Raw genomic sequence first — 15,809 nt, 5'->3', positions numbered from 1 at the left:
AACTTCTTTACGAATGATGGAGACCACTGTGCTCTTCGGGACCTTCAAAGCTGTAGAAATTTTTTTGTACCCTTCCCCAGATCTGTGCCTCAATACAATCCTGTCTCGGAGGTCCACAGACAATTCCTTTGACTTCATGGCTTGGTTTCTGCTCTGACATGCACTGTCAACAGTGGAACCTTATATAGACAGGTGTGTGCCTTTCCAAATCATGTCAAATCAATTGAATTTACTACAGGTGGACTCCAATCAAGATGTAGAAACATCTCAAGGATGATCAGTGGAAACAGGATGAACCTGAGCTCAATTTTGAGTGTCATAGCAAAGGGTGTGAATACTTATGTACATGCAATATTTCAGTTTTTTATTTTAATAAATTTGCAGAAATTTCTACAAAACCATTTTCACTTTGTCATTATGGGGTATTGTGTAGATTAATGAGAGAAAAAAAGGAATTTAATCCATTTTGGAATAAGGCTGTAACATAACAAAATGTGGGGAAAGTGAAGGGGTGTGAATACTTTCCGGATGCACTGTGTGTGTGTGTGTGTGTGTGTGTGTGTGTGTAAGTGTGTGTGTGTGTGTGTGTGTGTGTGTGTGTGTGTGTGTGTGTGTGTGTGTGTGTGTGTGTGTGTGTGTGTGTGTGTGTGTGTGTATAAAATCCAGTTAGTCAAGTAAATTCTCTATGAGACAGTACAAGCTTGTTTCATGCTATTTAGCAATCATCAGCTGTCAATAAAACTGCTATATATATACATATACACATATAAATATATATATATATATATATATATATATATATAATTAAGGTAGATGTAGGGGAAACAAACTTTAATACATAGCAGAACAAGCTTGTTTCATGCGTCACGCACTCATCAGCTGCCAATGTGGTTAATCAGCAAAGAAAAAACAACAACAAAGGAAAAACATACACAGCTAATAAATACTACAAAGTATTTATGGCATGAAACAGGCTTGTACTGTCTCATAAAGAATTTACTTGACTCACTGGATTGTTTTGCTCCTTATTTGTTCAGTACTTTCCCTACCGTTGAGTGTTTCTTTTTACAAAATTATATATATACATATATATATATAATCTCATCTCATTTCATCTACAGCCGCTTTTCCAGGATCGGGTCGCAGTGGCAGCAAGCTAAGTAGGGCACTTCAGACATCACTCTCCCCAGCAACACCCTCCAACTCTTCCTGGGGGATCTCAAGGCGTTCCCAGGCCAGATTGGACATGTAGTCCCTCCAGCGAGTTCTAGGTCTACCCCGGGGGCTCCTCACTGTTGGCCGTGCCCGTTAAACCTCCAAAGGAAGGCGCCCAGGAGGTATCCTAATCAGATGCCCGAACCATCTCAACTGGCTCCTTTCGATGCGAAGGAGCAGCGGCTGTACTTCAAGCTCCCTGCGGATGTCCGAGCTCCTCACCCTATCTCTAAGGCTGAGCCCAGACACCCTCATGACCATAGGTGAGGATTGGAACAAAGATTGACAGGTAAATTGAGAGCTTTGCCTTCCGGCTCAGCTCCTTCTTCACCACAACGGTCCGGTACAACGTCCGCATTACTGCTGATGCTGAACCAATCCATCTGTCAATCTCCCGCTCCATCCTACCCTCACTCGTGAACAAAACCCCGAGATACTTGAACTCCTTCACTTGGGGCAGCAACTCATCCCCAACCCGGAGGGAGCAATCCACCATTTTTCGGTAGAGAACCGTGGCCTCAGACTTGGAGGTGCTGTCTCTCATCCCGGCCATTTCACACTCAGCTGCAAACCTCCCCAGTGCACGCCGGAGGTCGCGTTCTGATGAAGCCAACAAAACCACATCATCTGCGAAGAGCAGAGATTCAATTCTGAGGTTCCCAAAACGGACACACTCCTCACCTTGGCTGTGCCTTGAGATCCTGTCCATGAATATCACAAACAGAATCGGAGACAAAGGACAGCCTTGGCGCAGTCTGACACCCACCGAAAATGTGTTTGACTTTGTGCCAAGAATGCGAACACAGCTCTCACTTTGGTTATACAAGGACCAGATGGCTTGTAGCAACTGCTCCGTTACCCCATTCTCCCTCAGTACCCCCCACAGGGTGCCCCGGGGTACACAGTAGTAAGCCTTCTCCAAGTCTACAAAACACATGTAGACTGGCTGGTCAAACTCCCATCCCCCCCTCAGCACTTCCGCAAGGGTAAAGAGTTGGTCCGTTGTTCCACAGCCAGGACGGAATCAGCATTGTTCCTCCTGGATCTGAGGTTCGACAATCCCCAGTCCGGGTCAACAGTTCCCCTCCCCGGCTGAACACAGCCTGAGTCAAGCCCTGCTTCCCCTTCCTGAGTCGCCGGATGTTTTGCCAGAACTTCCTTGAGGCCAACTGAAAGTCCTCCTCCATAGCCTCGCCAAACTCCTCCCACAGCCGAGTTTTTGCTTTCGCGACCACCGAAGCGGCAGCCCTTCTGGCCTCCCGGTACCTGTCTGCTGCTTTAGGAGACCCCTGGGCCAACGAAGTCCAAAAGGCCTCCTTCTTCAGCCTGACGGCTTCCCTCACCACCAGTGTCCACCAGCGGGTTCTTGGGTTGCCGCCTCAACAGGCACTGATGACCTTTTGACCACAGCTCCTGCCTGCCGCATCTACAATAGAGGCTTTGAACATGGCCCACTCAGAGTCCATGTCCCCAGCCTCCCTCGGGATACACGAGAACTTCTTCCGGAGGTGGGAGTTGAAGACCTCACTGACAGGGGCCAGATGTTCCCAGTTCCCCCTCACTACACGTTTGGGTTTGCCAGGTCTATCCGGCAGCCTTCCCCGCCATCTGATCCAACTCACCACCAGGTGGTGATCAGTTGCCAGCTCTGTTCCTCTCTTCACCTGAGTGTCCAAAACATACGGCCGCAGATCTGATGATATGACCACAAAGTCTATCATCAATCTTCGGCCTAAGGTGTTCTGGTACTAAGTACACTTATGAACTACTATTATGTTCGAACATGGTGTTTGTTATTGCCAATCCATGAATCGCACAGAAGTCCAATAACAAGGCAGGTTCAGATCGGGGAGGCCGTTCCTCCCAATCACGTCCCTCCAGGTTTCTCCATCGTTGCCCACGTGAGCGTTGAAGTCCCCCAGCAGAACTATGGAGTCTCGAGGCGGAGCCCTATCCAGGACACCACCCAAAGACTCCAAGAAGGCCGGCTACTCCGAACTGCTATTCAGTGCATAAGCTCACCCAACAGTCAGAGCCTTTCCCCTAGTGACTCGCAGTCGTATAGAGGCAACCCTCTCATTCTCCGAGGAGAACTCCAACACAGCAGCGCTCAACCGGGGACTTGTGAGTATCCGCACACCCACCTAGCGCCTGTCACCTTGGCCAACTCCAGAAAAGTAATGAGTCCAGCCCCTCTCCAGGTGTTTGGTACCAGAGCCCATGCTATGTGTGGAGGTGAGCCCAACTATATCTAGTTGGGACCGCTCCACCTCCCGCACCAGCTCAGGCTCCTTCCCTGCCAGAGAGGTGACATTCCACATCCTGAGGACCAATCTGCGATGCCGGAAGTTGGCACGCCCCGGTCCCCACCTTTGCCTGCCGCCCGTCCTGCATTACACCTTACCCCAATGCTCATCCCTGCGTGTGGTGGGTCCATGTTGTTTTTTCGGGCAGGGCCTGACCGGGCCCCATGGGCCAAGGCCTGGCCACCAGACGCTCACTGGCGAGCTCCCCTCCCAGGTCTGGCTCCAGAAGGGGTCCCGGTTTCCTTTTCCCGGGCGAGGTGCTGTAATGCTACTGGTGTAAATTCATTGGGTTGTTTTTTTTTTTTGGGGGGGGGACTATATATATATATATATATAGTAGCTATCAAGCTTTGACTGGAAGAGGAAAGTTCAAAGAGTCATCATTTTCTGTGTATCAGCAGAGTCCTGGAAGTTATAAGTGAGGGATGGAGGCAGATTATAGGGTATGGCCAAGATTATCGTTCCATTTTAATCAAGTGGTATAAGATGGATATAAAATGTCACTTGTATCTTCAACTTAGTTTGTAGTTAAAAACTAAATAAAAATCCAAAATTTAGAGTTGACACCCTCCATTTTTGTCTCCATCTACAGCTATGCCCTATTACTACAGGTCAGCCTCCGACACAGCACCTCATTTATCACCTCATTTATTTAATTATTTTCACCTCACCCATTTATCATCAAAGAGGGTTTTATCCTCAGTGCTTCTTGAAATTGAAGATGACTTGTAATTAAATGGGATAGGCCATTACAAACTTTCAATACATAATTAACCTCTACAAGAATGGATTTAAATAGAAAGAATCATTCATAACTAAACAAAACTTGGCATTAAAGAGATCACTTACATATATAATACTTTTATCAACTCAACTCAACGTTGCTTATAGATTTTTTCCAACAGTAATGTCCCCATTATTCTATATGATGGTTTTATGTGGGGAAAGGTTGCATGTAACATAATTTCTAAGCTAGGAGGGCCTGTTTATAAAATTTAGATAATTTTATAGGCAATTTGGTAATGTTAAAATTACAGGTAGAAAATAAAGACCACCCAATTTTCTAAAAATATTGTTTGGAATAAAATACCAACTAGAATTTGGGGCTTCAAGAGATTCCTTAATCCATTTTACTTTAAATTTATTATTTAAATCAATAAAATTCAATAATTCAAATCCACCTTCTTTTCTGGACCCTGAAAGCATTTATTTTTTTAGGTGGTAGTGTCTATTTTCCAAACAAAATTATTATGTTGTTGATTTCCTTAAATCCTTAGTCTTGGACAAACATTGATAGAGCATGATAAACAAGTCTTGAAATACCTTCGGCCTTGGTTAAGAGAACTCAACCGAAAATAGACAGATCACACAGGAGCCACCTATTCATAATATTTTTTGTCTTTTTAATTCTATGAAGAAAGTTATGTTGTCTGGTAAGCATATCTTTACTTACATCAATACCTAAATTTTTTTTTAAAATTCCACTGGGATGTAGCATATGGTGTCATCATCTGTATTAATTAGGCTCAAGAGTTCACATTTTCCTATGTTAAGATGCAACTCTGAAGCCTTCCAAAATTTGTTAATCAGTTGTATAGTTGGTCCAATTTGGTGTTTATCGTTCAGAAATAAAACTATCATCTGCTAGTTCTGTAATTCGAATTTCCCTTTGAAGTATAGATAGACCATTTATATTGGGACAGTTCAAAAATCTTACACGAAGGTTACTGCTACAATTTGAAATAAAAATGGTGAAATTGGACAGCCTTGATGCACTGATCTATTTACAGGAACTCTTAGAGGTATTGGGATAGAGCATTAAATTACCATTGATGTCTTTGTATAACATTTTCACTACTGAAATAAGGTTTTCCCCAAACAAATCTAAAATCTTATCTATAAATCGATGTTCCGCTGTATCAAATGCTTTATAAAAAGTCTAGAAATACAATGAGTGCCAGTGACTCCACAAACTCTAAATAGTCAAGTAAATCTAAAACCAATTTTATATTGTTACTTATATGATGATTAGCCATGAATCCTGTTTTGGTTTCATTTATAATCGCTTCAAGATTTCTTTTTAGACGTCTAGCAAATACAAGTGCAAATAATTTATAATCTACATTTAGAAGCGTGATCGATCTCCAGTTTTCTATTGACAAAGAATCTTTGTTTGGTTTAGGTATCAAACTAATTAATCCTTGATTCATTGTCGTCATTGCCTTCTTATCAATGCATTATCTATATATTTCCATAAGTGTGGCTTCAATAACATCCCAAAAGCACATGCAAAATTCAGCCGTCAGTTCCAGGGGATTTTCCAGTTTTCATATTTCAACACTTCCATAAATTCACAGTTGGAGATAAGTTTGTCACAGTTAGTTCTAAACTACTCTGAAATGGTAGGAATATATTCTTTAATGTTATTTAAGAACTCTTCACAATCTTCTGGTTTAAACCTAGATTTATATAATTCTTTATAAAAAGATCCTACACGTTCTGATATTTCTTTAGGATTAGTACTAATGTTGTTGTTTATCTTCAGTGTCGAAATATTTATTTTTTACAATTACGTTTTTCCAATGCAAAAACCCCCCCCCAAAAAAGAACTGGTGTTCTTTTTCGCCATTCTTTTTCGCCATCTTGCCCTGGATTGTGTGAAGGCTCCTTTAGCAGCATCAACATATAATTTCTCTATTTTACTCTTGGGTTGGACTAGTTTTAATTTCTCGTTTGTTAAAATATATTCTTTATGCAGTAAAACCCTCAAATTTTCCATAATTTCCCTTTCCTTGGTAGCCTTTTTAATGTCCTACATTTCATAGCTATTTCTCCAATCTTAAATTTGAAGTATTCCCACTTCTGAGTATTACTCGTTTTGGTTTTTTTTTCTAAAAATATTTTGTGTCATTTGTTTAACTGAATCTTGAAAGGTTTTGTCTTAAGAAGTTATTATTTAGCTTCCAATGCCAATGTAGTTTTTTTTATCCCTTTCCTTGGAACTATTGGACCTTGACACGCTGTTCTTCAAAGTCAGTCAGTCAAGGTCCAATAGTCAAGCAATACATGTCTGATGTGAATTTGTTTATTGTTATTAGTACTCAATGGGTACAACAATATACCGAGCTGGTCCACAGAGCAACTGACCTGACCTCCTGATGCGCACACCTTTATGCCATGACTTCGTCCCACCTATTGTGGGGCTTAACCTTTGACTACACCTTTGATTTTAGAAAATAGAATCACCCCAAATTTATATTCCATTATATCCTTAGTTATAAATAGATTCACCCCGAATTTATACCCCATTATATTTGTATTTGTGCCCTTTAGTGGTATTAACATATTGTAACAAATTCAGTGGACAACGCAACCACAGGAACTACCGCGGCCGGGAAGCGGACCGGTATCGTCTGCACCGCAGGAGACATCGCTAACCGCTAGACTAAAGGGTCACACCCGCGAGCCACCGGCCAGCGTGTCTTCTTATCCATGCACGTTACAATATACTATATTGTACTTCTTGACGTCATTGTTTTCCGTAGGTGCCATCTAGTGACATAGAATTAATTATACTACACACCCTGTCTAGACGCCATTATTTCCATATTTAAATAAATAACTGTCCACAATATATCTAAGATAAAAAAATAGCTGCATTTGATTTGTAATAATCATACATCCCACACAGGTAAACCCATGCATTGTATATCTAAACTTTGTTGATTATTAATCTTACACAAAGATAAACCTAATGATTGTAAATGTTTAAAAAAATATTTCCCACGGCCATTCGCCAGAAAGACCAAAATAAACCATTTGAATGAGTTGAGTGTCACGAAGCAATTGCGCAGACGTACAGTTTGACTTGCTGTTTGAGCCTCGTTGAGGGCTCGCTAGTTTGGCGGAACTTCTTGCAGTGCCTGTTTGAAACACACGGTGGCCCTGTGGGCTTGCTTGGGGAGGCGGTCGCTCTGGTTTGCCCTTGTCAGGAAGTGACGTCAGTTTGAACACAGCGCTGGCTGGTGGTCGTTTCGCTTTGAATCAGCAATACAGATGGAAACGCGGTGGATTGGAAAGTAAATCTTGGATCGTTGTCCGCTGCGTGAAGTCAGCGCTTTTTAGTTGTTGTGCTTCAACTTTCATTTCATTTTGTGTAACACAGTAGACGTGGGGCGATTTCGCTGTTTCCGCCGTCAGTTTGTTTTTGACCAGCTCGTGCTAGCGTTTGCTAACTTAGATAGCGACATTCCAACGCTAGCTGACCGTGTTAGCCTGCGGTAGTGCATTGGTTCTCCACCTGCTCAGTTTGTTGGGGTTGCATCGTGGTAAGTTTAGATTCGCACAAGTCACTATTTCATCTGCCCATAACAGCTGCCAATCATCCTAGCACCGAATCTAAACTCTAGGTTTCCAAATGGGAAATAAACCCCCCCTGTTTCTGTTGATGCTAAATGTCCCGCTAGGGTATAATGCCATTGTAACGTTCTCCCGTTGGTTTGGCAAGCCTAGTGCTGTTGCCACTGAAAGTAATTAGTCCTCCATATTACAGGAGCCAAAGCGTCATTACATCGTAAGTCAGCTTCGGAGTTCTTCATGGCCGCCCCAAACTTGCAACAGCCAAGTTTCCTGCTGGTAAGTCTCTCCCTTGTAACGTGAGTCTTTATTTCAAGTATTTTTCGATAAACATCTATGATGTTAAAACATGGTCAATGGGTTATTATTATGCTTGTAAATCCTGAAGATTGTTGATTTCTGCCTTCATATAACTATCAAGCTTCAAACTGTCCATGTTCATTGTGACACAGGTATTACCTAATCCTGTGATTTATATATTGTTTCTCCATTGCATTGTATGTGAGGTCCTTTTTCTGTGTTATGTATCAGGACGCATTGTCATCGTTTACATTGTGAACATTTCGCTGCAATAATTCCTCTAGCGATTATTTTTTTACTCCCGAGAATACAGTGGTTAGCCAAATTATTTTCTTCTGATGTTAATATAATAGACGTTAATGTGCTATAACTTTGTTTCCAGGCCAATCTGAAAGCTGATTCAACCACCAAACCTCTCCTTCAGAGATGTCAAAATTTGGTGAAGATCATTGATGACTATCCTGCAAAGGTATAAATACTTCACATAGCAAGAATAATAACCACAACCATCTACACTCACATGAATGGGTGCACTCCATTTGGCATTGCTGGCATGCCACATATTGCAAAGCAACAATGCTGGAGGAAAACACTTATATGGAGTGCCAGCAGCAGGTGTTAACACTGAATCTCTATCAGCTGATGATCAAGCAATGTTAGATAGTTTGTCAGAAGTTGCGGTAAAACTGCTTGTTCAGGCCAAGCTTCAAGTCCATCTTTGAACAATCTGCAAATGTTGAATGTTGGAGTATGATACAGTAACTTTTCCATTTGGATTCAGTCATGCCAAGCCATGTAAAAGATTTGTTTTACCAGTCTCCCATTTTTGCCATGATTTTGGTTTATGAGGTTCTGTGTTTATCTGCCACCCTAGCAGTCGATTCAGGTACGCACAAGTGCCATGCCTTTTATGTGCCCAATTTAAACTGTGTGGAAACCTTGCGCATTCCACACTATACCAGACAGATTTTGGAGTCCACCCAATATAATCTGCCTGGCTGTGGCAACAAAAAAAATTTGAGAATGGATGAATGATAAATGAGTAGTTGGACAAAAGGACACATGGTTTATGTAATTTACTTCATAAATTCATTGGGAAAGAAAGTTGAATCAGTTCATCTTGACAGGTTTATTGAGAGAAATGTTTCATCACTCATCTAAGTGATGAATGGGTGCTCAGGATGGGAGTACCTTCAGTCTCAACTGACTGCAGGTATCCCCACCCTTATAAACAATCACAGTGACATAACAACCAAAATCAACGATCGGTTTGATGTGCAAATTAGTGTGACCATTAACTAGTTACGATGGCCATGTGTACTATTTGCAGAGGATGGGAATAGCTGCAATCACAGCATTGTAAAATGGCGACAGATGTACTCTTAGCCCCCCCACCCCCACCCCAGTGCAGTGATGGTCGTTCCCTCTTCACATAGATGACCTCTTTGATTCCCCGTTTTAACCAGCGTTCCTCCCTATCAAGGATATGTACATCCTTGTCCTTGAAAGAGTGGCCACTGGCCTGTAGACGGTGTAGACTGCGGAGTCTCGGCCTGACGCGTTAGCTCTTCTGTGTTGTTCCATCCTCTTCACCAGTGTCTGTTTGGTTTCCCCGGTGTACAAGTCATGGCAATCCTCCTCAGCACTTAACAGCATACACTACATTGCTCTGTTTGTACTGGGGGACCTGGTCCTTAGGTTGGACCAATTTCTGGTTCAGTGTGTTTTGGGGTTTGAAAGCAACTGAGCCACGGTGTTTGGAAAATACATGTCTTAACTGTTCCGACACTACCACCACATATGGAATTACCACTGGTTTACACTTGGGCAGCTGTTGTCCTCCTCTCTTCGATTGGCTAGTGCACTGTTTCAATTCAACTCAGTTTGTTGTCATTAAAAACAATGTGCAGTTACATGTTAAAAATGAAATGAGGGGACGTCTTCCTGGCTTTGGCAAGCACCCAGTTAGGATAACCACACTTAACCAGGGCCTGTTTAATGTGGGATTTCCCCCCTTCCTCAGCCACTTCACTCTTTCAAGGAATGAGGATGTGCACATCCTTGATAGGGTGGAACACTGTTTGAATGGAGTGTGAAAGAGGCCATTTATGTGAAGAGGGAACAGCCAACCCTGAACCGGGGGGGGGGGGGGGCTAAGAGTACATCTGCTGCCTTTGTACAATGTTGTGATTGCAACTATCCCCCAATCCTCTGTGAATAGTACACATGGCCATTGTAACTCTAGATAATGGTCATGGTAATTTGCATATGAAATCGATCTTTGTTTTCGGTTGTTATGCCACTGTGCTGTTTATAAAGGTGGGGATACTTGCAGTCAGTTGAGGCTGAAGAAGTCACTTTGATGAGTGATGAAACGTTTCTCTCAAATGTTGTGTCCAGATGAAATTATTCAACTACTACTACTTTCCTCCACTCATATACATCACCCTGTGTTCCTCCCTCTTCTTGAAATAGGTATTCAGCACAGCCATATCCATCCTTTTGTCAAAATCCACCAACATCTGTCCTCCCACATTCATATCGTTGACACCATACCTCCCCATCACCTCCATTCCCTTCACCAACATGCCCATTGAAGTCTGCTCCAATCACCACTCTCTCCTCCTTGGGTACACCCTCCACCATGTCATCTCACTCACTACAGAATTATTTTTTATCTTCCATCTCACACCCAACTTGCAGGGCATATGCGCAGATAACATTCATCATCACACCTTTATTTCCAGCTTCATACTCATCACTCTGTCCGACACTCTTCACTTCCAACACACTCTTTACATACTCTTCCTTCAGGATTACCCCTACCTCATTTCTCCTCCCATCCGCCCCATGGTAGAAGAGCTTGTTAGGTCTTTTGACTGAATGGAGTAAGCCAGTACTAAACAAATTATTTAATGCTAAATCCTTGAAGTTTGGCAAGTCGTTGCTGCAGTGGCTGACAGTAGGAGCTAGTTTCACTGTTGGTGTCGTCACGAAGCTGGTTTGCAGTGTTTAAAGTAGATGTAATTCGTGATTAAAGGTACAATGGTACATTTTATATCTTCTTCAGGGAAATTCTTTCGGTCAAGTTAGGGGAAATTTTGGAAATCTAAATCAGTAGTATTCAGTCTCATACTGAAATGTAAAACAACACACCAATAGATTAATACTTTTGTGTGTTTGATGTTTTACATGTAGCGTATTTGTTTTGATGTGTTTTTGTTAAGTCCCGTCATTAGTTCATTGTTAATTGTGCACAGACATTGCACTACACAGTAGCTTATTTGCCTCGGGTGTGTTAGGTTGTAGATTATTAAAAATCAATGTTACATATGAGGTCATGACAACAGCTGTTAGTGTTGCTGCCTCCACTCACCAAGAGACAAATGTTTGTTGTCTCTGAGTCAATGGGGGAGTAGAGCTACTGGTATCCAGTCAGTGGGGTGCATGCACACAGCTTCAGCATTCACTGTGTATCACTGAGGCAGTGACACAAAAGTCGATCAGCAGTCTTCAGCAATGTCATAGAGACAGACCCTGCAATATTGAGTCAAATGTTGCCCGTAGGTCATGAAAGTCCCCAAAAAGATAATTTTGTGATTGCATTGTAAACATGTTATTAGCAAGCATGACGATTCAGTCAGTTGTGAAATTTGTCATTCTACCAATTGTGACATTTATCATTCTACATGGTTCTTTTTTCCAGACAGATTTAAGGTGTTTTACAGTGAAATAATTGGTGTCAGCTATTTTTATCTAGTAAAGAGTAACTACACCAGACCATTTTAGTGAGTTTGCTGACATCTACAGGTTAAATACCGCATTAAAGTCAAAAGCATGCCAGGCTGGTCTTGGTACTATGTGAAGTAAGAACCACAGGATAAACACAGCTGCGACTGAAAACCTTAATTATAGGCCTTTTTGATTTAGACTTGCCAGCACACCTACCACCATCAACAGACAGACAAAGCCAGCACCAACAATTGTCAATAGTACTGTCAATGCTGGTTCTTTGGCACACCTGTGTCAAACGGAGCCGTTATTGATTATATTAGCTCCTTTCGATGATTAAGTTTCATATTGCGTATCTTGCATTGAACAGTCAATCCATTAGTTTGTTAAAGACATCCCTACACCACACTTGTTTCAGCGGTCGTCGCCATTTTGTGCAAGTGGCATGAAATACCAGAATCCTAACTTTTGCCAAGTAAAATTAAGTTAACATTTGTTTAACAAATGTCTACAGAAATAATGTTTTCTTAATATTATAAACATGTGTTCCGTAGTATTTGCTGATATTTTAACAATTTAATTGATTAGTCTCAAATACGTACACTACCGTTCAAAAGTTTGGGATCACCCAAACAATTTTGTGTTTTCCATGAAAAGTCACACTTATTCACCACCATATGTTGTGAAATGAATAGAAAATAGAGTCAAGACATTGACAAGGTTAGAAATAATGATTTGTATTTGAAATAAGATTTTTTTTACATCAAACTTTGCTTTCGTCAAAGAATCCTCCATTTGCAGCAATTACAGCATTGCAGACCTTTGGCATTCTAGCTGTTAATTTGTTGAGGTAATCTGGAGAAATTGCACCCCACGCTTCCAGAAGCAGCTCCCACAAGTTGGATTGGTTGGATGGGCACTTCTTTGAGCAGATTGAGTTTCTGGAGCATCACATTTGTGGGGTCAATTAAACGCTCAAAATGGCCAGAAAAAGAGAACTTTCATCTGAAACTCGACAGTCTATTCTTGTTCTTAGAAATGAAGGCTATTCCATGCGAGAAATTGCTAAGAAATTGAAGATTTCCTACACCGGTGTGTACTACTCCCTTCAGAGGACAGCACAAACAGGCTCTAACCAGAGTAGAAAAAGAAGTGGGAGGCCGCGTTGCACAACTGAGCAAGAAGATAAGTACATTAGAGTCTCTAGTTTGAGAAACAGACGCCTCACAGGTCCCCAACTGGCATCTTCATTAAATAGTACCTGTTAGAGCCTGTTTGTGCTGTCCTCTGAAGGGAGTAGTACACACCGGTGTAGGAAATCTTCAATTTCTTAGCAATTTCTCGCATGGAATAGCCTTCATTTCTAAGAACAAGAATAGACTGTCGAGTTTCAGATGAAAGTTCTCTTTTTCTGGCCATTTTGAGCGTTTAATTGACCCCACAAATGTGATGCTCCAGAAACTCAATCTGCTCAAAGAAATGCCCTTCCAACCAATCCAACTTGTGGGAGCTGCTTCTGGAAGCGTGGGGTGCAATTTCTCCAGATTACCTCAACAAATTAACAGCTAGAATGCCAAAGGTCTGCAATGCTGTAATTGCTGCAAATGGAGGATTCTTTGACGAAAGCAAAGTTTGATGTAAAAAAAATCTTATTTCAAATACAAATCATTATTTCTAACCTTGTCAATGTCTTGACTCTATTTTCTATTCATTTCACAACATATGGTGGTGAATAAGTGTGACTTTTCATGGAAAACACGAAATTGTTTGGGTGATCCCAAACTTTTGAACGGTAGTGTACATTATTTTTGTTACTTATTTATTTTAGTTCTGCTATTGAATGCTGAGCAGAACTAAAAAAAAAAAAGTGCACTGCACTTCAAATGACATCTTAAGGTGTTTAGGGAAGGGAGGGTATTGGTCATGCGATTCAAACTAGCAACACAACACTTACTAGCCTGGTTCCCTAACTTTAAGGATATTACCCTATGCTGCAGTGGACAAACATTGCGTGAAAATGTTTTTCAGTGTACAACTGCAATATAATTGTCTGTATCTCTCTCTAGGAACTCCATCTGATCTTCCCCTGGTTGGTGGAGTGTGTGTTTGGGAGTCTAGATGGGGTCCTCACTGGCTGGAACCTGCGATTCCTTAATTCCCGTAGCAATGAGTACAATATTGCCATGGAATTTCTGGATCCCAAGTAGGTCAACTTAATGGAAGCAAACAATTTTCAAGAACATAGAGAAGCGTTAAAGGATGGGGAGAGGTGTGAGGCTTTGAAACAATACTACATCAAACTTCTTCTGAATGCAGAACAGCCATTTAGTTGACATTTTTTAAATTTTCAAGTGGAGGGTACACAAGATTCCCAAATGTTATGTGCCATCAGTGGAAGGCTGGTGAATAAAACTAAAGGCTCTAGTTTCCAGGTCATAGCGCAGTCTAAGGCGCCGGCGCTAGGTCACAGCGCGAGTGGATCTAAGGTGTTGCTAATACTTGTTTGCTAATTTCGGGACATGCTACACTGGCGGTAATTGGGCGCAACTCGAGCATAAAAGGTTTGGATTAGAAGGAATAAATTCAGTAGGAGTGGTGTGGGCTGTCTTCATTTAGGGCCAATCAAATCAGCTTCTCTCATTCCTTTTAATAGCAGCGTGCTCTTTGTCATGGCGAACTGCCAGTTTTGTAATAGATGGCAAAAGTCCACACCGGATAGGCAGAAAAGCTTCTCCCAGGAGGAAACTGATGTCCTTGTTTGGGAGGTGCAGTCGCCAAGTGTGCATACAAAAGATAATACCAATTCCAATGTGATGTGAGAAAACACGCCAACATGATTATTTGACAGGCTACCATTTAACGTCTTTGTACTCACCAGCATCTCTTTCCTGTGTATTCTATTAACACAGCAGGAGTGATCACGGCTCAATTAACCTAGGCAATCAGGTTGAATGAGGTTAATTGAAATCTCAGTCACCATGTTGTTTTCCATGCATAATGACGCATGTAATTTTATGCTAGAAGACAATGATACACGTGCAGATATTTTGTTATGTGATTAAAAAGGTTTAGGACAGTAGTCATTAGTTAACATTTTTCATGAAATAGGCCAACATAACATACACAACAGTGGCATGTTTGATTTTGGATAAGTCTACGCTTAGTGCACCTTTGCCTAAAGCCCTGAAACTACCACACAACGCCTGCATCTGCGCTAAGACATGGCCTGACCAGGCGGAGACACAGGCATAATGGTTTTATTTGACACCAAACTAGCACTGTGCCACCTGATTTTGATTGACACACCCGCTAGTGTGCCCCCACATCCATTTCGGCACAAGCGATGTCGTGGCGAGCCCAGAAATAAGCAAACGTGCCTAGGCGAGAGAAAAACCACCTTGCGCCCAACAAAATTGTCACTGTGTCTGCATTAGTGCAACCGCTGTCCATGCGCCATCTGGAAAATAGAGCCCTATGTCTTGTTCAAGATTCACTGTGTCATTACTGGCTGAATTGAATGGCCTGCAATGATGTGTGCATGACTAGCTTTTGTATAACAGTTCTCATGTTGTGTCAACATAATTCCAATCACTTCCACAGAATACTAATTTCAGTCAATAACAATCCAAAGCAAAACCATGCAATTTTTTTTATCATTCTTCTCTGAGAGATAGTAATACAGTGCCTTGCAAAAGTATTTAACCCCCTTGACTGTCATCACTAATTACTGGATTATAAAAGATACTCACATCTGTTCCTGAACAAAGTTATTTTTGTGAACCCATAAGCTCTAACAGCAAGTTCCCAAAGCCAAAATAAGTTATGTTTTGCTGGGTTTTTTTAAATAAATTAAAAACTAAAATATAGTGCTTGCATAAGTATTCAACACCCACATATCAA

The 15,809-nt window shown here is 41.6% G+C and overlaps 1 protein-coding gene across 2 annotated transcripts in view; it reads left to right on the top strand.

The window, feature by feature from the left end:
* Window positions 1–7,538: 7,538 nt before the first annotated feature.
* smpd4 (sphingomyelin phosphodiesterase 4) overlaps window positions 7,539–15,809 on the top strand; it is a 46,240-nt gene continuing 37,969 nt past the window's right edge. For both annotated transcript variants that reach the window (XM_056273676.1, XM_056273675.1), the window contains exons 1-4: window positions 7,539–7,849; window positions 8,074–8,156; window positions 8,560–8,646; window positions 13,976–14,112. In XM_056273676.1, coding sequence (XP_056129651.1) covers window positions 8,118–8,156; window positions 8,560–8,646; window positions 13,976–14,112 — 263 coding nt within the window. In that variant the 5' untranslated portion in view covers window positions 7,539–7,849; window positions 8,074–8,117. The remainder of the gene's footprint in view (window positions 7,850–8,073; window positions 8,157–8,559; window positions 8,647–13,975; window positions 14,113–15,809) is intronic.

The sequence above is a fragment of the Lampris incognitus genome, chromosome 2 (assembly GCF_029633865.1).
Source record: "Lampris incognitus isolate fLamInc1 chromosome 2, fLamInc1.hap2, whole genome shotgun sequence".
In the NCBI taxonomy this organism is placed as follows: Eukaryota; Metazoa; Chordata; class Actinopteri; order Lampriformes; family Lampridae; genus Lampris; species Lampris incognitus.
Note: the sequence above shows the minus strand (reverse complement) of the source record. Positions and strands in the feature narration are given on the sequence as shown.